At 43.1% G+C, this 23386-nt stretch overlaps 1 protein-coding gene across 1 annotated transcript in view; it reads right to left on the minus strand.

Annotated features, from left to right (window-relative positions):
- The window catches only part of STAB2 (stabilin 2), a 158466-nt gene extending 135655 nt beyond the window's left edge, over nucleotides 1-22811 (minus strand). The window contains exons 1-4 of the mRNA XM_019952337.3: nucleotides 22557-22811; nucleotides 18500-18633; nucleotides 15904-16019; nucleotides 346-431 (exon numbers count right to left, since the gene is read on the minus strand). Coding sequence (XP_019807896.2) covers nucleotides 346-431; nucleotides 15904-16019; nucleotides 18500-18633; nucleotides 22557-22634 — 414 coding nt within the window. The 5' untranslated portion in view covers nucleotides 22635-22811. The remainder of the gene's footprint in view (nucleotides 1-345; nucleotides 432-15903; nucleotides 16020-18499; nucleotides 18634-22556) is intronic.
- Nucleotides 22812-23386: the final 575 nt, after the last annotated feature.

Below are 23386 nucleotides of genomic sequence, written 5' to 3' on the forward strand. Positions count from 1 at the left end.
GTAACAATGACAAATTTCTGTAGCCCTGCATGGTTTCACAAAGTATCTTCATATACATGATCTCATCTCACTTTTTCAACAAGTCTAATCGCGTAGGTATTATTATTAGACTCATTTTACAGGTGAATACACCTAAGGCTTAAACTCATTTTACAGATGGATACACTCAAAGGTCCCCCAGCCTCTAACATGTCATTTTGTTGTACACTGCGTCTTTTTTTTTAAAAATTTTTTAACTAATATCGCTACTTCTTAGAGTCTCCACCCAGTGTGTGTTTACAGAGGGACCCCACAGGTAAGGAGAAAGCAGAGTCAGGGAGGAGGAGAACAAGGTTTTGAACTCACTTGGCAGGAGCAGCTTCCGTTTCCTTCCATGCCGTCAGCACAACTGCCCCGGCCACTGCAGGGCGCCCTCACTCCTCCCGGGCACTCTGGGGAATCAAAGGGCAGATTCATTGGTTTGTGACTGCACAGAACATGCTGCAAGGACGCATCAAGCATCTACTACATGCCGGGTAGTGTGCTAGTTGCCAGGGATAAGAAATAACTGAAGACCTTGCCTGCTTCATCTAGGGTTACATAGGGGAGGCAAGTGAATCACAGAGTAGTCAGGTGCTGTACTAGGACGCATCAGATTGGCTGCCATTTCTTGAGCATTCGCTGTACACTTTACAATCATCTAATTAAATCATCCCCTTTACAACCCTCAGGGGTTCCTACTGGTGCTAGTTAGCAGACGAGGAGACTGAAGTTCAGAGAGGTCACATAACTCGCCCGAAGTCTCACGCTTTGTAAGTCGCAAAGCCAGGGATTTAGCTCAGCCCTTAGTATGACTCTAAAGCCAGGCCAATTAGTCAGTGTGCTAGACAGGGAATTGAGGGAGCCCAGGGAAGGGAGCTACTGATACTGCCTTGGGGAGTCAAGGAGACATCCCTGAGGAGTCGTCATTTAAGCTGGGGTTTTGAAGGCTCAGTAGGAGTTGGCCATGCTTAAAAGAGAAGAGCATTTCAGGAAGAGGGAACAGCAAGTACAAAGTCTTAGAGTTGTAAAAGGGCATGACCTGTTCTGGGAATGCTATAAAGTTTGGCAGGTTTGGAACTTGGGAGTTGGGGGGAGGGTATGGAGAAATGGTAGTCGATGAGGAATAATAGATTGGCTGGGGCCAATTAATGAAGTACTTTGTGTGGCAAGCAAAGGAATTTAGTTTTTACTCAGAAGCTAATTCCAAAAAAACATCAGTTTGCACGTTTGGGCTGTGCGAGACCTGAATCAGTGTTTATAGACATTTATTAGAGGATTTCACAGTCATTCACTAAACATTCAGGGAATACCTACCACGTGCCAGGCATTATATTACACATTGGGGTGGAGGGACATTTAGCTAGAAAGTCAGATAGTAAATGTCCAAAATTAAATACAAGATTTAAGTAATGGTAAGAGACAGAAGTTTAAGGTACTGCTGTGATGAGGATGAACAAAAGGTTTTTTTTTTTTTTTTTCTTTCTACACTTGCTGTTGTTCTACACTTTGAGTGCTGAGTTGACATGGGTTTAATGCTGGTTTGGTTGAGTTCTGATTGTTAAAATGAGGGATCTGGACTAGCAAACACCAAGCAGAAATGGTGCAATGCTCATGAATTGTGTCTGTGTGAACGAGACAGGATCAAATGGTATCCCAAATTAAAGTTAGCAAGGCAAATGCTTTCCAAAAAGTAGCTAATGATATGGAGTTCTAGATAATAATAAAGGGTTCAAAGCAATACCCTGAAGTTAAGCCCCATTTTTAGCCCCATTTTCTAGATGAGGCAACTAAGGCACAGTGTAGTAGAGTGACTCGGCCAAAGTCAGCCAGCTGGTAAGCTTGATGAGAGACTCGCTTACCAGAAGCACCCAACCTTCCTGCCCTCCCTCCCCTTCTACCACCATGGACAAAGACCTTTGTCCAAAGCTCTCCTGTGCCATGAACTTACTGTCATACATCTCCCGAGACATGCAGAATCTGAGTCAACCACAGGGCTAGATCACACCGTTTGAGCCTGTGGTCCTTCTTTCCACAACGGTGGCAGAGCCAGGCTTCCAACCCTGGTAGATACTCCAGAGTCGACTACATTGTTCATCGCTGTTCATCCTCACCCAGCACCGCTCCAGACCAGAATCACCGCACAGATGCAGACACGGTTATGAAGTGAGTAAAGGAGAAGACACGCTGAGGTGTAGCTCCCGTTTATAAATCACTTAGAAAACGAGTACGTTGGTTTGGGCTGTTCTCACCAGCTATAGGGCAGTGACTACACAAGATGAAATGCTGTCAGGAAAAAACCCAGATTTTTCAATCGAGTGTTCCGGGTTTGAATCCCAGCACAACTCTGCTAGCTGTACCTCTTTGGGAAAGTCGATGCCTGGCTCTGAGATTCGGTTCACGCATCTTCCTGGCAGGTTGTGGTAGGGACTGGAAATATTAGGCGCCCAAGAAATGGTGGTAGTTAGCACTTAGAGTGGATACTCTCCATCCTCTCCAGTTTCTGTTCTTTCAGGCTGGCCTTGTAGCAGATAACAACACTCAGGAAAAAAATGATTGGGCACCTGTTGGAATCAGGACCATGGAAGGTCCTGGGTATAGAGGGTGAGGACACAAACCTGGTCCCTGTTTCCACGGTCCTGCCAGTCCAGTGTGGAAAGAGTCATGGATTAACAGACAAACAGATAAATACTGGTTTACAAACCAGGAGAGAGGTTGTCCAGGGAAGAGACCTAGAGCTCTGATCACTCTACTGGAGGGCACCAACACTGACCTCAAACCACTAATCCTGCATGGCCCGGGTCCCTGAAATTTGGGCTCAACGGAGGGCAACAGCTGGATCACTAAGGAAGGGCCTGCTTAAAGAGTGTGGTCCTTAGCTTTAAAAAGGCATCAGTAGGGAGGGTGGGAGAGAGGGGGACGCAAGAGGGAAGAGATATGGGGTCATACGTATATGTATAACTGATTCACTTTGCTATAAAGCAGAAACTAACACACCATTGTAAAGCAATTATACTTCAATAAAGATGTTTAAAAAAAAAATAAGGCGTCAGGAGGCGAGGATGAAGAGGGCCTAATCAGGCAGGTGCCAGGTCCACCTTTGAAGCTCATCTGAAAACCAACGGAAACACTTGAATTCATGATACTGAGCAAGGGGTGCTAAGAGAGGGTTTCCATAGGCAATGGGCTATCAAACAGTTCTTCTCCCATTGCCTGGTGCTATGGGACGCTTCTTGGGATAAGATGGTACTTTGGGAACCAGGCCCAGCTCTGGGCAGAGCCAGGATAGAGGTGACAGCTCTACCACTGCTGCTCCCTCTTGACCCCCGTGCCTCTCCATAGGGCTAGGTGTTCAAGGTGCTCTCTGGATGACCCCCAGCCTGCCTTCAGGGCTGGCTCAGAAGAGCACAGGGCCTCCGCCACCCCGAGACGCAGTCATCAGTGCCACCTTGCAGAAATGCTCTCCCAGGCCTTTTCACTTTTGTAGGCAATGATGCCTGAACCCCAGGCTCCCCCCAAAACATTCCATCCAATAGTCTCCTCCAGGCCTTGAGCCAGCTCCCCTCCCTTCCCTTCTGTCCAGCCCAAGCAGACCACCATGTGCTGCCCCCCAGTGCCCTCCCCTCCACACTCTGCCTGTGCCTGTCCGCCCTCAAAGTGGTTCTCCCTGACCCCGTCTCTGAGGCAGATTCAACTTTTCCATCCTCTGGGTGTCCCTTCTACTCGGCTCATCCCTTGTTACCACATACAGAGCAGAAAATGGGGGCAGAGTCATCCACTGTGGATATAACTAGATTCTAGGCTACAGGCTGATTGCAGAGGAATTGGGGAGTTTCCCCTCATCCCAGCCCCCAAGATTGTGACATTGTATCCAGGAAGTCTGGGCCTCCTTTTTTCCTTAGGGGATGGTTAGCAATCCTTTCTTTTTAAAAATGTAGGCAAGTGTTCCTCTAAGTGTGATTGTGATGGAGTGGTTACAAAGGCAGATTCCGAAGACCCTCCTCTCTCCAGGAACAGTAGCTGTGAAAGTGCACCTCTCAGGGCATAATTTCCCTGAAATCCACCACCCTCTTCACGAAGCCACACTTTCCACTTCCAGCCAGTGACTGAGCACAGCAGGGATACCAGGGCAGGCCCATTCTCACAAGACAGAGGACCCCTTCTGTTGAGTGACTGTGGCTGATGGAGGACTCCTCACCAGCTTTACCAAGTTTTCTTAGAACTCCATGTAGTCTAAGACTCTTCCATCCAGCCTTTCTTGGTTCTCTCTCTTACAAGGGTTAGCGCTCCATCCTTGACTGATGGCTCTCCCCACTTCTCCTGGCTTCTTTCTCATCTTCCCTTGCAGGCGCTCCTTTTAATTAATCTCACGCATCTCTAGCCCTACCTCGGCACGTGCTTTTAGAGGATGTAGGCTAACACACCAGGGCGTAGAGAGGCTTTGTGCAAATTGGAAAAAGCCTTCCCTACCCCAACTGCCCTTGTAGATATATCCCCATAGACACTAGACTTGGCAAGCAGATGAAACTAAAATCAAGACGTGGCCCTACCTGAGGGTGGACCAGGCCCACACCAGAGTGCGTGGCTTGGTGAGCCAAGCATGGGCTGGATTTCAGTCTAGACTCGCCCTGTTGGCCAATAATAACCTGTTTCCACTTTATGCAAAGGCTGGCACCTCACACCCACTGAATGAGGATCTCTGGGTGTAAGACCCAGGAATATGCATTTTAACAGGCTTGACAGTAATTCTACTGCACAGCGCTGTTTGAGAACTGCCGGCTATGCTGTAGGAATTAATGTGAATGGTCCCCGACAGGGAAGCTGTGAAGGTGCTGCTTAGGCTGCTGGGAGGTGATGAGCTGATGGGCCTTTGCATGGGGATGGTTGTGTGGTGCCTGGGCTGGGCACCAGGCAGGGCCCTTGGTGCTTCAGCAAGGTTCTGCTGTGAATGAGCTTACTGAGGAGGGAGTGCCTGGACACTCAAGTGGACCAAGACTTACTTCAGAGGAAAGCGCAGCACCGAGTAGCTGGTGGAAGGCCAGCGTCCTGCCCTCATGGAGCTTACATTGTAGGTTTCAATGAACACTGGGGACATGAGATCAAAAAGATATACTCTGTGACTCCAGGAAGATTACAGTCTAATTCCTTCATTTAGAATTATTTTTCATCAGGAAATAGCAGGAATGAGGGAGGGGACATCACTACAAATCTTAGAGACATGAAAAGGATAATAAGCGGATATTACGAGCAACTTTATGCCAATAAACTTGATGAAGTAGATGAGGTGAATAAATTTATTGTTCCAAACTACCAAAGATCATTCAAGAGAAAATTGATAATCTGAATATCCTTATATTTATTTAAGAAATTGAATTTGAAGTTAAAATCCTCCCCACAAAGAAAACCTCATGCCAGATGGCTTCACTGGTGAGTACTACCTCACACTTAAGGAAGAAATTATATCAATTATATAAAAACTAGGAAACTGAAGAAGAGAGAACACTTCCCAGCTCCTTCTATATGGAGAGCATTTTTACTCTGATTCTAAAACCTGACAAATACATTATAAGAGAAGAAAACTACAGACCAACATTCCTAAGAAGCATAGATGTAAAATTCTTTAAAAATCTAAAACAACAATTAAAAATCAAAAAATTCTAAAACAAAATTTTGCCCACTGAATCCAACAACATACAAAACAGATAATACATCATGGTCGGTGCAAAAAGGTAAGAAAAAAGACTCAAAATGGATACAGATTGGAAGGGAAGAAATAAAAACTGTCTTGATTCTCAGACATGATTTTCTACACAGAAAATTCAAAAGAATCTCCAAAAATTCATTAGAACTAATACATGAATTTATAAGTTCTCAGGATACAAGGTCAGCATACAACAATCAATTACATTTCTATAAACTAACAGGGAACAGCTGGTGACTGGAATAAAAATATATAATTAAACATAATACCAAAGCCATGAAGAGCTTAGGTGGGAATATTACAACAATTGTGCAAAACCTGTAAGCTGAAATCTAGCAAACACTGACAAAAAATAAAAGAAGTCCTAAGTGAATGGGGATATACTGTGGTTATAGATGAAAAGAGTCACTATTTTATGTGGTCCCTAAACTGGTCTATAGATTCACTGTAATTCCAGTTAAAATCCTAGCAGAATTTTGTGGGTAGAAATTGATAAACTGATGCTAAACTTTATATGGAAAAGTAAAAGAATTAGAGTAACCAAGATAATTTTGAAAATGACCAGGTTGGAAGACTTATACTACTTAATTTCAAGACTTACTGTAAAGCTATAGTAATCAAGACAGTGTGGTAAGGTGAAGGGATAGACATATAGATCAATGGAACAGAGAGTCCAGAAAGAGATCCCATGCATTGATGGTCAGTTGATTGTCTACAATGGTCCAAAGGCAATTCAATGGAGAGAGCATAGCTTTTTCAAGAAATGATGCTGGAATTACTGGATATCTATATGTAAAGAAATGAACCTTGATTCAGAGCATGAGTCACATATTACAGTTAACTTAAAATGGATGGTAGATCTAAACGTAATGCCTAAAACTGTAAAGCTTCTAGAAGAAAATATAGAAGAAAGGCTTTGTGACATTAGATTAGGCAAAGATTTCTAGATGTGATACAAAAGGCAACGTCTAGAAAAGAAAAATGGAAATATTTGACCTCACTAAAATTAAGAATGTTTTGCTCTTCAAAAGGCACTCTTTAGAGAGTGAAAAGACAAGCCACAGACTTTGAGAAAATATTTACAAATCACATATCAAATAAAGGACTTGAATCTCAAATACTTAAAGAACTCTCAAAACTCAGTTGTAAGAAAACAACCTGAATGATGTATGAATAGCAAATAAGCACATGAACCATGCAAATTAAAATGAGCTGCAATAAAATGCTACCATACACCTATCAGAATGGGTGAAATTAAAAAATAAATCTGATTATACCAAGTACTACCAAGGATACCGAACAACTGGAACTTTCATACGTTGTTGGTAGGAATGAAAAAATGATGCACACACTTTGGAAAACATCTTGGCAGTTCTTATAAAGTTAAAGTACATTCACTATACAATCCAAGACTCTCACTTCTAAGTATTTACTCAAGTGAAATGAAAACGTATGTTCACATTAAAACCTGTACATGAACGTCCATAGCAGCTTTATTCTTGCACCAAATTGGAAACCCAAATGTCTTTCAGTTGGTGAATAGATAAACTGGGTAGAACCACATAATGGTGGACCATGAAACACTGTAAAGGAACGATCTGCTGATACATGTACCAACATGGAGAATCTCAGATGCATTATGCTATGGGAGAGAAGCCAGATTCACAAAGGTCCGTACTGTAGGAGTCTGATTATAGGACACAAAGGCATAATGATAGGCACAGAAAACAGATGAGTATTTGCCAGGGGTGGGGAGTTGGGGGAGGACTTGACCACAAAGGGAATTTTGGGGGATGACCTAACTGTTCTCTATCTTAATTGTGGTGCTTGTTACACAACTGTTTAGGGTTGTCAAAGCTCATATAACTGTCCACCAAAAAGCGTGAATTTCATTGTATGTAAATTATGACTTAAGAATAAATGAAAAAAATCCATTAGCAGATTGTGTGCTTCAATGATAGATTTGGAAAAGGTGGTCAATGTCCCTATAAATAATTAAACTTTACTTCTATGTAGACCTCAGGGGTGTCCATTTCCGTAGATTATACTCACTGGAAAGGAAAACACACTAGGACACTAGAATCAGAAACGGCTGGTTTTAAACACGTGGTAAGTTATACAATTTCCTACCTTCAATCTCTAAATCTTTTCATTTGAATACTTTAGTGTGGTCGTAAGAAAATCAATGTACTGGAAGTATTTCTTCAGGTCCAAATAACCATTTAGCAAACCATTGGGCCAGATGTTGGTCTTAGAAAGACCAGTATGACTTGTTTTTCCTTTCTGTCCTGTCCTTGTTTGTTATTATTATTGTTATTGTTAGCAATCTAGACCCTGGGTGGAATGCCAAGAACATTACACATATTATCTCAGTATACTTAATCTCCACAACTGTGAACTATTAATCTTCACCCTGTGAAGTGGTTATTTTCACCATTTTACGTATGAGGACACTGCGGCATAGATAGGTCACACAGGGCCATTGGGCTCAGAGATAACGATTCCCATTCAGCCCTGTCTGACTTTAAAGGCTTGTAATTGTGCTTCTCTGTATGGATAATTATTTTATATAATTATAACTATATATAATTATATATAAATTATATATATTTATATATATAATTATTTTAAATGGCTCAAGTGTTTTACAAGCCATTCGTTTAATTAATGAATTCAACATTCATTAAGTGCCTAGAATCATCTTCAAAGCTGGCAACGTCTTCTCTGTTTATTCACAAGAAAGTGAAGGTTTAGCTGGGACAGAAAGGGGCCTGCCTGCCTCTCGCTGTGGGCAGGCAGGGGCTGATGAGGCAGCCTCTGGGCTTCGGGCTTATTTCTTGAGAGGTGCCCCAATGCCTCCTTCTCTGAAATGAGCAGCCTGCTTCATTCAGGGCCCATTGGGTGTCTGCCGGTTGTGAATTTGCTGCCTCCTGGGGCTTTCCTCAGCCTTAACATCACATATGCTGCAGGGGATGGGAGGCTTTCTCTGCAGCGTGTTCCTCATTCTGGGCAGGTCTCTCTGCCAGTGGCTTGTGAGTCAGCAGGCTAAAGGGCAAAGTGAATGCTTACTGCTATGGACTGAATATCTATGCCCCCCAAATCCATATGCTAATGCCCTGACGTCCAGTGTGATGACATTTGGAGGTGAGGCCTTCGGGACGTCATTAGGTTTAAACGAGATCATGAGGGTGGGGACCCCGTGATGGGACTAGAGCTCTTATGAGAAAAAGAGGGAGCAGAGCTCTCTCTCTGCCACTTGAGGACACAGAGAGAAGGCAACTGTCGACAAGCCAGGAGGTGGGCCCGCAATAGGAACTGGACCTGCTGGCACTTTGACCTTGGACTTCCCAGTCCTCAGAACTATGAGAAATACACGTCTGTTGTTATGGTATTCTGTTATAGCAGCTCGAGCGGACTAAGCCCCTACTGTCCCCACGTTCCTGAAGGGGTAGGCCTTTGCTTTGACCTGAGGCATCAGGGTGACCCACGGGGTCCACGGAAAGGCAGACAATGGTGCAAAGAAAATTAATAAACCCAAGGGATCATAAGCTACATAAAAAATGAGATGCACAGAAATGTCCTTACCAAACTGAGCAGGGAATAGTTATCAGCTCAATAATAGACGGAGAGGATTTGTTGGGCATTTACTATTTCTAAGCAGTTTGCATGCATGGTCTCCTTCTGACAACAACCATACGGGAAGCTACCATTCCCGTCCCCCTCCCCAGGTTATAGATAAGGAAACTGAGGCTCAGAGAGGAGAGGAACTTTCCCAAGATCACAGGGTTGGTGACGGTTGGAACTACCATTGTGATCAGGCCTGACTCAAGGTTCTGAGTCCTTAACACTAAGCCAGGCTACATAAGATCAGTACCTTAGAATAAAAAACCAATCCAAGACACACCTCCTGAAGTCAAGAGGCCAGCCAGTGATCTGAGAACCACAAAAGACAGAAACGGTAAGTGGCATATTCTGAATGCCTACCACCTGCCAGGCGCATCCTACGTTCTTTACACGTACGAGTTCACTCAATCCTCAGCACCGCCTTTGGAGGTAGTCGCATCAGCATCACCATCTCCATTTGACACGTGAGAAAACCGAGACTGAGAGATTGGTTTACCAGATAAAATATAGGATGCCAGTGAAATTTCAATTGCAGATAAACAATGAATAAATGTTTAGAATAAGCATGTCCCCAATACTGTAGGCATATTTGTTGCTTATCTGCAATTGATTTAACTGGGTATCCTTCATTGTTATTTGCTAAATCTGGCAACTGGGCGGGGAGGGGAAGTAACTTGCAAGGTCCCAGAAGGAGAATGTGGTAAAGCTGAGAGTGGAAGCCGGGCAATCTGACTTCAGGGTCTACAATCTTACAGTAAAACCACACTGCCCCTCGGGGCTAGATTGGAACTAGGGGGAACTTGGGTGTCATGGAATCAACTCCATGCAGGGACAGGCACCCAGCTAATGGAAGCAAGTTTGCCAGGAGCAGGCTTATGGCGGGAGGGCTGCCTTCCCAGCAGCTGACTTGGCCACACACCCAGGTGTTTGGGTAAGGAGACAGGGACAGGTTGGAGCTGGGGCTCTGCAGTGGGACGGCCCTTGTTTCCTACCCTGCTCTGCACTTATTAGCTGGCTCTCGTTGGGCGAGCTGCAAACCCCCTCAAAGTCCCAGAGTCCTCACCTGGACTCTCAAGTGTGACTGTGTCTCCTCATCTGCTTTTGTGTCCCTCTCCCTCATCAGTCTGTGAGCTCCTTGGGGTTACGGACTGGCCTTGTCATATAGGTGATTATGTGCAGCAAGCAGTAGGGGCTCAAGAAATGCTCGACCTTTATGAGTTGGCCAAGCCCGGAAGGAACTTTGGAAAAAAGACAGCAGGAATGTGAGAGTATACAGAGTCCTTCATGTGTTGTCCTAAACTGAATGCTTTAACAATTTATGAAAACAACTTGTTCGGGTTTAAAATAAAAAGTTTAAAGTAAAAGTGTACATTTCTTTCCTGCTTCTCAAATCACTTTCTATCACCTCAGGTCCCCATCAGGCAAAAAAAGATGGTAAAAACTGACATTCTCAGCAACCACACTTGAAAGAGCTCTTCCAGAATCTGTTCTAAGGGCACGTTTCTAAGGCCTGGTGGAGGGCTCAAGCGGCTGATAAGGCTGTTTTCAATAATTATCACATTTCCCTTTGGTCACTGCTACTCTGGGGGTCTCTTGCATCGTGACTTTGCTCACGCAGGAGGCTTACCCCTGACAAGCTGTCAGCAAATCATCAGCTGTTCTGTTCCTTTAAAGGCAGATAATGAACTTCCTGGCCAGGAAGAGGCCAGGGACCTCCCTGTAACTTTATCTCCCAGGAACTCCAGAAGTGGCTACTAGTGTCACCACCTTTGTTTCAAAGCCTGGTGCACAGTGCTAGGCAGAGACTATGTCCTGGTTTTTAAAAATGGTAAATATTCCATTGATAGCTCTGGTTGGAACTGTCTGCCTGGGAAACTGTTGTGAAAATAGGTTCCTCACGTGAACTCAGCATTATTTATGCCTCACAGACTGGTTTCAAATCCACGTAGTCCATTTTCTGCAACCCAGGCAGTGAACGGCAGGGAACATACAAGAGGAAAGAAAAAGAGGTCTGGAAATGCAAATAACATGATGCAAAAAAATAAATGTGCATAATTTGATGACACTGACCTCACAGAGCATCAAGACCATTTTCCTCTGAAATAATCAGACTGCTTTGGCCAAAATCAAGTTTCTGTGTAACCCTCTGCCCACATTCTTTTTCCATTACTCTGAGTTTTTGCACAGATCTGTTACCGTTCACCATGGGATAATAAAGAACTGGGATGTTCAAATTTTAAAAAAGTATTTCCTCTGAAACAGAATATTGGTTGTTCAAATGTGATTTAAGTTTCAAGCTTAAAAATATGTTTCTCTGCTAATAACACACATATGAGACTCCCATATGCAGATCTGACAAAGCTGTAGAAGTTTTAATGAGGGAAAAGCAAGTTAAACCTGAGTAGAAACACCTTCCTTACATCAGGATGACATATTTTTTCCTCAGGTGAGAATTCATGCCTTATTCCTAATTTTAGAAGATAAGTAATTTTTTTCATTGTGCTTCTCTTTGTTTTCTAAGTTTTCGGAATTGATCGTCGAGTTTTCTGGTTTTGAATAAGGTACTATTAAAATAATTTAAAAAGTAACCCAGGGCTTCCCTGGTGGCGCAGTGGTTGAGAGTCCGCCTGCCGATTCAGGGGACGCGGGTTCATTCCCCGGTCCGGGAAGATCCCACATGCCGCGGAGCGGCTGGGCCCGTGAGCCATGGCCGCTGAGCCTGGGCGTCCGGAGCCTGTGCTCCGCAACGGGAGAGGCCACAACAGTGAGAGGCCCGCGTACTGGAAAGAAAAAAAAAGAAAAATAAATAACCCAGAGGTGTTAAGTGTGAATGTCTTTGTCAGTGCATCAGAAAGGAAGTGGGTTCTGCCCTTGACTTGGAAAGAAGGCTATTCCAGAGCTTGTGCTTCCTCAAAAAGAAAGATGAACATACGTCAGCAGCTCCAAAATGGGCTTATCCTTGCAGAAATGTACAGCGATAGCCAAGATCTCACTTGTCATCACCACAGAGTGGGAGACGTGAAATACGTGGCAGAGTAGAGCATTGATCTCTTTCCTGAGCCAAAGGAAGGAAGTCTTTTGAGACATTTAGTATGTTTGGGAGATGAAGATAAAGGGAAGTGCCCTTTTGCCCCAATGAGAGGACAGCCTTGGTTTTCGCGTTTTGCTTCTCTGGCCTCGAGACCTATCACAAGGAAAGACCTGAACATTCAAGGAACCCTGCAGACTCCTTTGACTGTAGGGGTGAGTAGTGCACAATTTTTGCATAGCCCAGAGCGATGCATGAAACCCACTGAAGATCCTGAATCCTGTTGGCTGCGCCTATTTTTTCGAGTAACCCACTGTTTAAGAAGGGCTCAGGGAAAGGGAGTCACTTTATTCGCCTCTCATGATCAGAGGTCTGTTTTGATTGTGATTCGCTCATTCATTTCTTCATAAAATGTCTACAGAGTGCCTTCTTTATGTTATAGACTCCGCTAAGTACTTTCCTCTATATTGAGGTTTTAAAATCCCTCCTAGAGTTTTGTAGAGTAGGACTTTTTACCCGCATTTGACAGCTCAGGAGACTTGGAGAAGCAGCAAGTCATTCTGTCATTCACTACGCTGGATGTGCTCACTTTCATTACTGCATCTTAGACAAAGCCTTTTCTTGTCTACGGTGTGTCTAATTAACTTAAGATCACATTAGTTTCCATGGGTTAGAAAGAGAAAAGCAAATAAAAAATTCAATTTTATTCTGATGACTATATGAACTGGATGTGACCATGACCCTATCTGATGCTAAAAAAGTTCGTGAACTCTGGGTTAATCGCTTGATTCTGATGTGACAAATGCTTTGAAACATAAAGTGCCCGTGTGCTGGGGTGAAACAGAGCAGAGTGGTTAACACAGAAGGGCCAGGGTATCCTAAACCCCAAAACCTTGACCTTTCCAGGGTAAGGAGCATAATCCAGACATTGACTGGGAAGGCTGAAGGGACCTACCAATCGAAAGAGAAACTGCAATGCTCAACATCGCTCATCATCAGGGAAATGCAAATCAAAACCACAATGAGATGTCACCTCACACCTGCCAGAACGGCTATCACCAAAAAAACACAGATAACAAATGTTGGCGAGGATGTGGTGAAAAGGAAACCTTCGTACACTGTTGGTGGGGATGTAAATTTGTGTAGCCACTGTGGAAAACTGTATGGAGGTTCCTCAAAAAAAATAAAAACAGAACTACCATATGATCCAGCAACTCCACTCCTGGGTATATGTCTGGGAAAAACAAAAACACTAATTCGAAAAAGACATGCACCCCAATATTCATAGCAGCATTATTTACAATTACCAAGATATGAAAGCAATCTAAGTATCCGTCAACAGACGACTGCATAAAGAAGATGAGGTGTATATATACACACACACACACACAATGGAATATGACTCAGCCATAAAAAAAGAATGAAATTTTGCCATTTGCAACAACATGGATGAACTTGGAGGGTATTATGCTCAGCAAAATAAGTCAGACAGAGAAAAACAAATACTGTAAGATATCACTTATATGTGGAGTCTAAAAAATACAACAAACTAGTGAATATAAGCAACCTCACAGATATAGAGAATAAACTAGTGGTTACCAGTGGGGGAAAAGAAAGGGGGGAGGGGCAATACTGGGGTAGCAGATTCAGAGGTACAAACTATTAGGTATAAAATAAGTTACAATTATTGTACAACACAGGGAACATAGCCAGTATTTTATGACTCTAAGTGGAGTGTAACCTTTAAAGATTGTGAATCACTATATTGTATACCTGTAACATATAATATTGTACAGCAGCTATACCTCAATTTAAAAAAATGGGGGGCCTCCCGGGTGGCGCAGTAGTTAAGAATCCGCCTGCCAGTGCAGGGGACACAGGTTTGAGCCCTGGTCTGGGAAGATCCCACATGCTGCGGAGCAACTAAGCCCATGTGCCACAACTACGGAGCCTGTGCTCTAGAGCCCACGAGCCACAACTACTGAGCCCAAGCGCCACATCTACTGAAGCCCACGCACTCTAGAGCCTGTGTTCTGCAACAAGAGAAGCCACCGCGACGAGAAGCCCGCACACCGCAACGAAGAGTAGCCCCCGCTCGCTGCGACTAGAGAAAGCCCACGCACAGCAACGAAGACCCAACACAGCCAAAAATAATAAATAAATAAAAATAAAAAAATTTATATAAAAAATAATAAAAAAATTAAAAAATGGGAAAAAATAAAATACAAAATACAGAACAAAAGAGAAATTAGAAACACGTTGGGGACTCTACCTCTCTCTTTTTCTTTTTTTAAGACAAGTTCTGCTCCAGGCAGTGGGACAGAGTAGAAAGAGAGCAGGCTTTGGTGCCAGGAAGCCCTGAACTTGAACTTGCTTCACTTACCAGCCCGAAGGAGACAGAGATCATCTTTAAATCAGATTCCTCATAGGAAAAATGGGGATAAAAAAGTCTAACTTAAAGTTTAGCTTTAAGAATGAAATGATTATATAGGCCAACTACTTCTCTATTACCTAATGTCAGCAATATGGAGTAAATGGATACTATTATTCATTTAATCATTAGTTAAGAAAATAGGAGGAAACATTATGCATATAATGTGGGCTCAACTATTTAGAAGCCATATGGAAAAAGAAAAACACCAAGGAAATAAGCCAAACTACTGATAGTTTTCTATGTGCGGCAGAATACAGGTCACTATTTTTTCTTTCTTTAAACCTTCCTAAACTTTACAAGCTGTGTACAATTTGCTTATGTTATTTCAACGAGAAAAACAAAGCAAAAGAGAAGTAATCTCTCCCTTTAAGTATTTAGATCCTTGAGGAGATGTTTTCATTACATCTTAGAAGATGGAAAACAAACGGTAAATTCATGATTAAAACGCCTGATTTTTACTATCACTCCTGCCCCAAAAGGGATCTCACGTAATTTGCATGTCATATCAGGGACTTAGTCACTACTTGAGTGTTAACATCTTTAATCAGGATAGAAGTTCAATTTCAGCTGACAGATGCTATGCTTGACCAGAGGAGTCTAACTATACCATTGACTCAGGTTTGATTAGTGGTTTTTCTCACAATGGAACCTGACCATTACAGAGTTTGATATTGCATCCTAAGACAAAGTTTTAGAAGAGTCAATGATTATCTTGGTTGCTAAACAATAACTACAGTCTTTGAGGTATTGTAATCAAATATTTTCTTAAAGAAAATTGTATTGAGGTTATAATAGCCCAGCAGTCTTACTTCCTCTCTATGGTCAATAATCTTTTTTATAGAAATGGATATCCTTTCAATTGTCCCCTTTTCTGACTTGTAAAGGAATTGTCTTAAAGAGAGATCTCTAAATGGAGGAAAGCAGATATCGATATAAAAGCTGACAGGGCTAGAAAGATTTTCTACATATAGACGGAAATGGAAATTTCTAGAAAAAGATGCTAACATTCTCTTTTATCAGGCTTCCTTCCTCTTGATTTTCTGTAAAACGAGACATTGAGAACCAAATACCATCCAAGGAAAGTGCTGGGGCACTTACCCATGCAGTCTGGGCCCCAGTGGCCTGGACAGCACTGAGGCTGGAGATAGTCCTTCCTACAGACATGGCGGCATCCAGGGAGAGACAGCGAGTATGTTCTGACCTCAAAGGTGTACCTTGGAGGGTAAAGAGAGGACATTAACCCATAATTAGGGCAACACAGTGACCTCTGGGCAGCGAGATTTGCATGGATTTTTATTTAGGCCTTTATACTTGCCTGTATTTTAAAATATGTGGATTGAGCATATTTTGCTTCCTAGGTAAAATAAAGCATGATCGTGATTCATCTTTCATTGTAAGAAACGTGAAAAAATCAGGGAAGGATGAAAGTAAGGGTGAGATAGCTAAAATGTTAGAAGTGAGGTTAGTAGATGAAAGAAATGATGCTAGGTTCTAGGCACATACTAGAGGTGGGCTTCAGACTTGTCACTGAGTGTCCTAGCAGCCAATGCAAGAAGGGAAAGATCAAGAGTTTTGTGATGCACAGTACCTGGGGATTTAAAATAAACTGACCATTCAGGATTTGCACATGTTTTGCATATACCATAGACAGAAAATTTCTGTGAGAGGTGTTGTAATGTAGTGAGCAAAATTTGCCACGGTTTTCTTGCTATAATCGTGAGTTCCTTAGAACCGTTTTTGTACCACCAGCTGAGGAACAGTTCTGGAATAGCTAGTCTACAGAGGTTAAATGCTTGTCTATTTACAGGGATCTCTGTATGGATGACTTATTCTAGGACTTGACTTCAGTATATCTAGAGCCATGAATATCATTTCTTACTATGGGGCTGTTAAGAATAGTGTGATGGTGAGTTCGAGGTTGTGCTCCTAAACCAGTCCCTGGAATGTAGCTGATTCACCAAAGAGCTACTGGCTTTATGGGCAGTCGAGTTGGAGATAGAGTTGATGATTTCTTTGAAAGGTTGAGCATATTGGCAGGGACATCTCTTCACAAAGAAAGGGACAGGGGGAGCCCAAGAGAGAACCAAACTGTCCCCTCAAGAACAAGTCCTGGCATAGAAAACAAACCTATGGTTACCAAAGGGGAAAGTGGGAGGGGGGAGGATAAATTAGGAGTTTGGGATTAACAGATACACACTACTATATATAAAATAGATAAATAATAAGGACCTACTGTATAACACAGGGAACTGTATTCAGTATCTTGTAATAAACTATAAGGGAAAAGAATATGAAAAAGAATATATATATGTATATTTATAATTGAATCACTTTGCTGTACACCTGAAACTAACACAACATTGGAGTTCAACTACAATTTAAAAAATTTATATAAAAACACCAGTCTTGGGTTTGTTTCAGCATAGCTGAATGACAGATCAAAGTTCTCAATTCTAAAACAGACAGCCTGAATGCAATAATCTTATCTGCTGTGTGTGTGGGAAGTGGGGGGAAGGTGGGGTGGGATACACAACCAAATACGCACTTTGGCCGTGAAAATAAAAAATCAGTATAAAGAGTTCTCAGTAAAGTCCCCATATAATTTTAACCTTGAACCCCAAAGCTTTCTGATGTACTTTCTCAGGGGATCTGGTTACAAATGTATGCCCACTTCGGTAACTAAGTGGTGAACTGCTGTGTATGCTTGCTAATTCCAGGCCAGGTAATGTTGGGAAACGTCTATTAAAAATGATGACTTGGGGTTTTAGGCTATAGCACAGTCGCATTAAGCAAATGTGAATTTAAAACAGTGTGATCTCACAGTGTTAATGGTTTCATTTTACACAAAATTCTTCTAATTCTTCACCCCTGAATTAAAAACAAACTCATTGAGTACTAATTTTTGAATTAGTAGACTGAGTAAATTAAAATTTGTGTTTGCGTTTGAGCTGCATGGCTGCATCCACGAGCTGGCGGGCAGAACTGCTTGTCATCCTTTGCAAGGATTAACCTTGAATTATGAGAGCTTTGAATCATAAGAGGGCTTCAAAAATGCTACACTCACGTACAATGCAAGAAAGCTGTAATTCCTTTGTCTCCCTTCTTTGGGTTCTAATTAGTATCAGGGTGCATAGCTAGTTTGTAAGATGACTATTAGACCCAAGGCTTTTAACATGTTCTGACTAGAACCTTTTCCAAAGGAAACAAACCCCAGATTTTCAAAATAAAGAAGGGCAAGATGAAGGCAGAATATTTTGGTGCAATTTTGTATGAAAACATGAATTGTAATATATTTTTTAGACTCAAGGTCATAGTTGTAAGTTACTTAAGTTTGGGTTCAATATAACCTTAGAGTAAGAGAAAATCATGGAAATGCTTCGTAGTTTTTTTTTTTTTTTTTTTTTTTCCCCCGGTACGCGGGCCTCTCACTGTTGTGGCCTCTCCCGTTGCGGAGCACAAGCTCCGGACGCGCAGGCTCAGTGGCCATGGCTCACGGGCCCAGCCGCTCCGCGGCATGTGGGATCCTCCTGGACCACGGCACGAACCCGTATCCCCTACATCGGCAGGCGGACTCTCAACCACTGCCCCACCAGGGAAGCCCGCTTCGTAGTTTTTGAATTGGGAGGTTTCAATTTGGATTCACAATCCTTCGAGTTCCAAGACTCCAGCACACATATTTTCTCATAATGGGTACCTGCAATCTCGGATCCCTATGGTGCCATTGGTAATCTTGGTGTAACCATCTGGGCATTTCATTCCAAAGTTGAATGAGCAGGATCGGCACTCAGTCCTAATTGTAAGGCGAGACTTCTTATCACATCTTTTTGCCTGTGAAAACATTACAAAAAAAATCAAGTCCCATTAGCAGAGCCTGGGTTGACCGATCTTCTCCATTAGCTTCATGTAAATGAAACGACAGGGATGGCAATGAGGTTGATTGGTAATGACTGGTGGGTCTTTCCCTCTTATCTGCAAGGAGTGTTGGAATCAACAAGCAATGTCTACCACGGCTGTGGGCAAGGGAAGGTGCTGCTTACACCACCCACTTGCCATAACTGATCTCAAGTCTGGAGTCTAGCAAAGTAGAGCAATGTCGCTATTTACACAAATGCGAAACCGGAAGCATACGGCAGGGTACACTTTTCAAATGGGAAATTGTAAGCAGGTTATTCAAGATCAAGTGATCACAGATCAATAGGTCTCAAGAATATTCTTTCAGCATTGATTCCATAGGAATAGTCTAGTTTGGGTGCTAAATGCTGTGAAGCATACAGTTCCTGCTCCAAAGATGTTTGCAATCTTTTGATGATAATCCAGCTAGAACGTGGGTTACGTAAGAGCAGAGATCTTTTCCTGTCTTGTTCTCTGCTGTACCTTAAGCACCTAGAGCAGCGTCTAGCACATAGTAGTGCTTAGTAAATATTTGACTTTTTTTAATAGATCTTTATTGGAGTTAATTGCTTCACAATACTGTGTTAGTTTCTGTTGTACAACAAAGTGAGTCAGCCATATGCATACATATGTCCCCACATCCCCTCCCTCTTGCGTCTCCCTCCCACCCTCCCTGTCCCACCCCTCTAGATCATCGCAAAGCACGGAGCTGATCTCCCTGTGCTATGCGGCTGCTTCCCACTAGCTAACTACTTTACATTCGGTAGTGTATATATGTTGATGCTACTCTCACTTCGCCCCAGTTTCCCCCTCCCACCCCGTGTCCTCAAGTCCATTCTCTATGTCTACAACTTTAATTCCTGCCCTGCAGCTAGGTTCATCAGTGCCCCCCCCCTTTTTTTTTAGATTCCATATATATGCATTAGCATGTCATATTTGTTTTTCTCTTTCTTACTTACTTCACCCTGTATGACAGACTCTAGGTCCACCCACCTCATTACAAATAGCTCAATTTCGTTTCTTTTTAGGGCTGAGTAATATTCCATTGTATATATGTGCCACATCTTCTTGGTCCATTCGTCTGTCAATGGACATCTGAATGAATGACTTGTGGGAAATCACAGACACACTAGAAATAATCACTTGGCAACATCAGGTGGCAGAGAATTCACTGTTAAAATGAATGACACAGATACACTTTGGCCTCGTCTTCAGGATCCCTTGTGCGCGATCCTGTTGCTGATCCTTCATGGATATGATCCTCTTTCTCAAGTTTCCTTCATCCCCCCATCAAGCTTAAGAAGCAGCAGCTTTGTAGGATGAAGAGACACTGAACTTGAGGCTCAGAAGACCTAAGTTTAGAATCAACTTTTGTATGTTGCTAAGCATACAGTCTTGAATGAATTCCTTACTTTTTGCCATCATCTGTAAAGGGGGGATATGAATAACCACCCTGCAGGTTACTGAGACCTGAGTGATGTAACACGCGCAAATCACCTAGTCCAGTATCTAGAATATCATAGGCCATAAATGCTTGTTCCTGTGACATTTCTGTTCTTACCTGTGTTTGGCTTGTTGCCTCTCCTCATCGGAGTGTTCTTTCCCCTCCCCTTGGCTATCCACACCTCAACACCCTGTGTAACACCACGTCCACAAAACCACACTCATTTCTCTTCCTTTTCTCGACTTCTCCCTATGGCTGGACAGTGGAGCACATTCTGTTATCTTTCTCTCCACTTAAAAACCCCTTGCTGGAGAGGACCACTTCTCCTATTTCTTTGTCATCCCACAGCTTATCCCCTGGGCCCAGCATTAGGTTACGGGTGGTGGGAAAATAACTACTTCTAAGTTCATTGAAATACGTAAAGGCTGCCTAAGAAGAAAGCTTACATTTACAGGGCAATATATGGTTATGCACACTTCCAAAGGCATCATCTTATTTGATCTTGACCACCCTAAAGACAAGTAGGGGAGGTATCATCATCCTCATTTTAGTGGGGAGAAAACTGAGGTGGGGGTAGGTCCAGTGACTTGCCCAAGGTCACACTGTCAGTTAGTGGCCTTATGATTCCTTGATCAGTCATTGCTCTTCCCCATACTGTACAGTGGTGTATAGAAAACAAAATCTGTTTTTACTGGCAGCTTTCATTTGGTGATCATTATGAACCAAAACAACACTAGAATGTTCTTTGTGAAATAATAAAAGCCGCTCTTAGATATTGTTTGAATTGATTCCCTTTAATGGTTAGGGCATACCTACACTTCTTTTAAGTAGGATTTTCTTTACATTAGGGTTTCCCATTTGGACAAGTTTATGGGGTGACAGTACTTTCTCTTTTCTTAGTAAGCCAGAATGCTCTCTCTTCAAGGAACCCCTCGATCTTCAGACTGTCCTTTTCCAATGGAAAGGCTCATTCTCTCTCTCACACAGTCCCGTCTAAAAAGTAAACTCAGCTTTAAAATCAGTCAAGGCCTGACTTGTATACTAAAGCAAGCACTCCACAATGATGATGATGGTGGTGACGTGGATGATAATTACTGCTGTCTGTGGAGCAATGATGGGGAGAAACTGAGGCTTAGAGGGACCAAGTAACATGCTCAGGGTTCAACAGCTAGTAAGCCATGGAGCAGTGACTGGTCCTCAAATAGCTGTTAAACAAAGAGAAGCCCCAGTTCAAACGTGCCCCTATCTAACCTCATAGCTGGAGCACTTAACCCTTATGCCATCTGCCAATGTTTCAGTGAAAAACCTCATCAGAGTATAGCCAACTGGAGTAAAACTGGTGTTGATAAAAATGTGTCTGGCACAAAACAGATTCACAGATACAGGGAACAGAATTGTGGTTGCCAAGGGGGTGGGGGGATAGGGGAGGGATGGACTGGGAGCCTGGGGTTGGCAGATGCAAACTATTCTATGGAGAATGGATAAATCACAAGGTCCTACTGTACGGCACAGAGACCTATGCTCAGTATCTTGTGATAAACCATAATGGAAAGGAATATGAAAGAAGAGTGTATACGTATGTAAAACTAATTGCCTGGCACAGATGCAGAATCATGGTTATGTTTTATTATTAATAGAGCAGAAATCCTATCTCGTGAGATACATTTTAAATAAATCACTCAGATTGCCTCTCGCATACCTCCGCTTTATTTATTTTTAGTTTTGTCTGTGCAGCATGCAGGATCTTAGTTCCCCACCCAGGGATTGAACCCATGCCCCCTGCTGTGGAAGCATGGAGTCCTAACCACTGGACTGCCAGGAGAGTCCCTCACATACCCTCCTTTAGCCTGGACTTGCTGCAGAACTGGTATTGAACCTGCTATAGGATGACAGCTCACGTGAGCCTGCTGGGCAGGCAGGAGTGCTGGCGTCATTCACAAGGACTAGCCATTCGACTGCGCTGGGTACTTCTGCTCAACTCGCGGTAGGTAGATGGATGGATTCCCGGCACATTTGGTGACACTGTGTTTCTCCATCAGTTATCACCCAACCTGGAAGTCCCCAGAGCTCCTCTCTACTCAGCTCTCTACAGCCATTGTTATTGTCTACATTCAGAGTGATGCAATGGGCGGTATTCATTAAAGCAAACCAACAAAAAGGATAGCAAAATCCACAATAGATAGAGGGATGTTAGCACTTAAATCAGAGATCCCAACAATGGCATTTTAACGCAGGAATAGAACAGGGTTAGCACCCCTTCAGACAGATCCCCATTAGAAGCCTATTCTCCACAAGCTTTCTATTTTGTGAAGTCCAGATAGTACCATTTACCTAGGACAACGTAGGAAAGCAAAAAAGTTTATGTACACAATCGTGAACGTAAACACATTTTAAAAAAACGCAAGTTTCATCTTACCTGCTCTGCAGTCTCAGGCAGGGAACAGAGGTTTTGTGCCGCCAATCCAAGAAAAAGAAGTATTAAAATTTGTAGCATGGTGAGGAAATATTTGCTTCTTCTCCACGTCAGGCACCTGTCAGGACTATTTAGCTACATTAACTTAGTCTGACGAACGCCCAGTGAATTCTTTCTCATTTCAGTGTTTGCTTTTAAATCTCTTCCTCTCCTTTTCCTGGATTGAAACAGATGATCTGTGAGAACTGCCTCCAGACAGGAAAAATGGCCAATCTAGGGGTCGTGGTGAAATCGGCCACTCTCAACTGTATACACGTCTGGCTCAATGACAGGATATCCTCAAGGCGCTGAGGCAGAGACATGGTCCGGAATTTTGGGTGCCTTATGAAACTCCCAAGAAAAAGCTCCTGCCTCCTACTGCCCTGCCCATCCGCCTCTGGTCCTGCCTACTTCTGGCAACATTCACGCAGCTATACCACGGAAAACTGCAGGCCTCTCCCCCTGAATGCAAAGGTCTGAGCTTGCCATCAGGCAGTTTAAGCAGGGATGCCCATAAATGGGCACAGTTCCAGGCATGGAGGGGATGTTGCAGAAGGCCGGGTCCTTGACTTGGACGAGGATGGTGGCAAACTCTACCACAAAGAAACGTCTCTTTGCAGATGCCATTGGTTGGGTTTTTGACCCATCCTCTCCCCTATTCCAGGTCACTTCAGTACCAAATAACTGAGTCTACAGATCTCATCTTACCCTTCGAGGCCCGGATCTAATGGCATCTCTTCCAAGAAGGCTTCCTGTCCTGCTCCTCCAATATCATCTTGGAGACCTTCCCAGCA

This window comes from Tursiops truncatus, chromosome 11 (assembly GCF_011762595.2).
Source record: "Tursiops truncatus isolate mTurTru1 chromosome 11, mTurTru1.mat.Y, whole genome shotgun sequence".
NCBI classification, from domain to species: Eukaryota; Metazoa; Chordata; class Mammalia; order Artiodactyla; family Delphinidae; genus Tursiops; species Tursiops truncatus.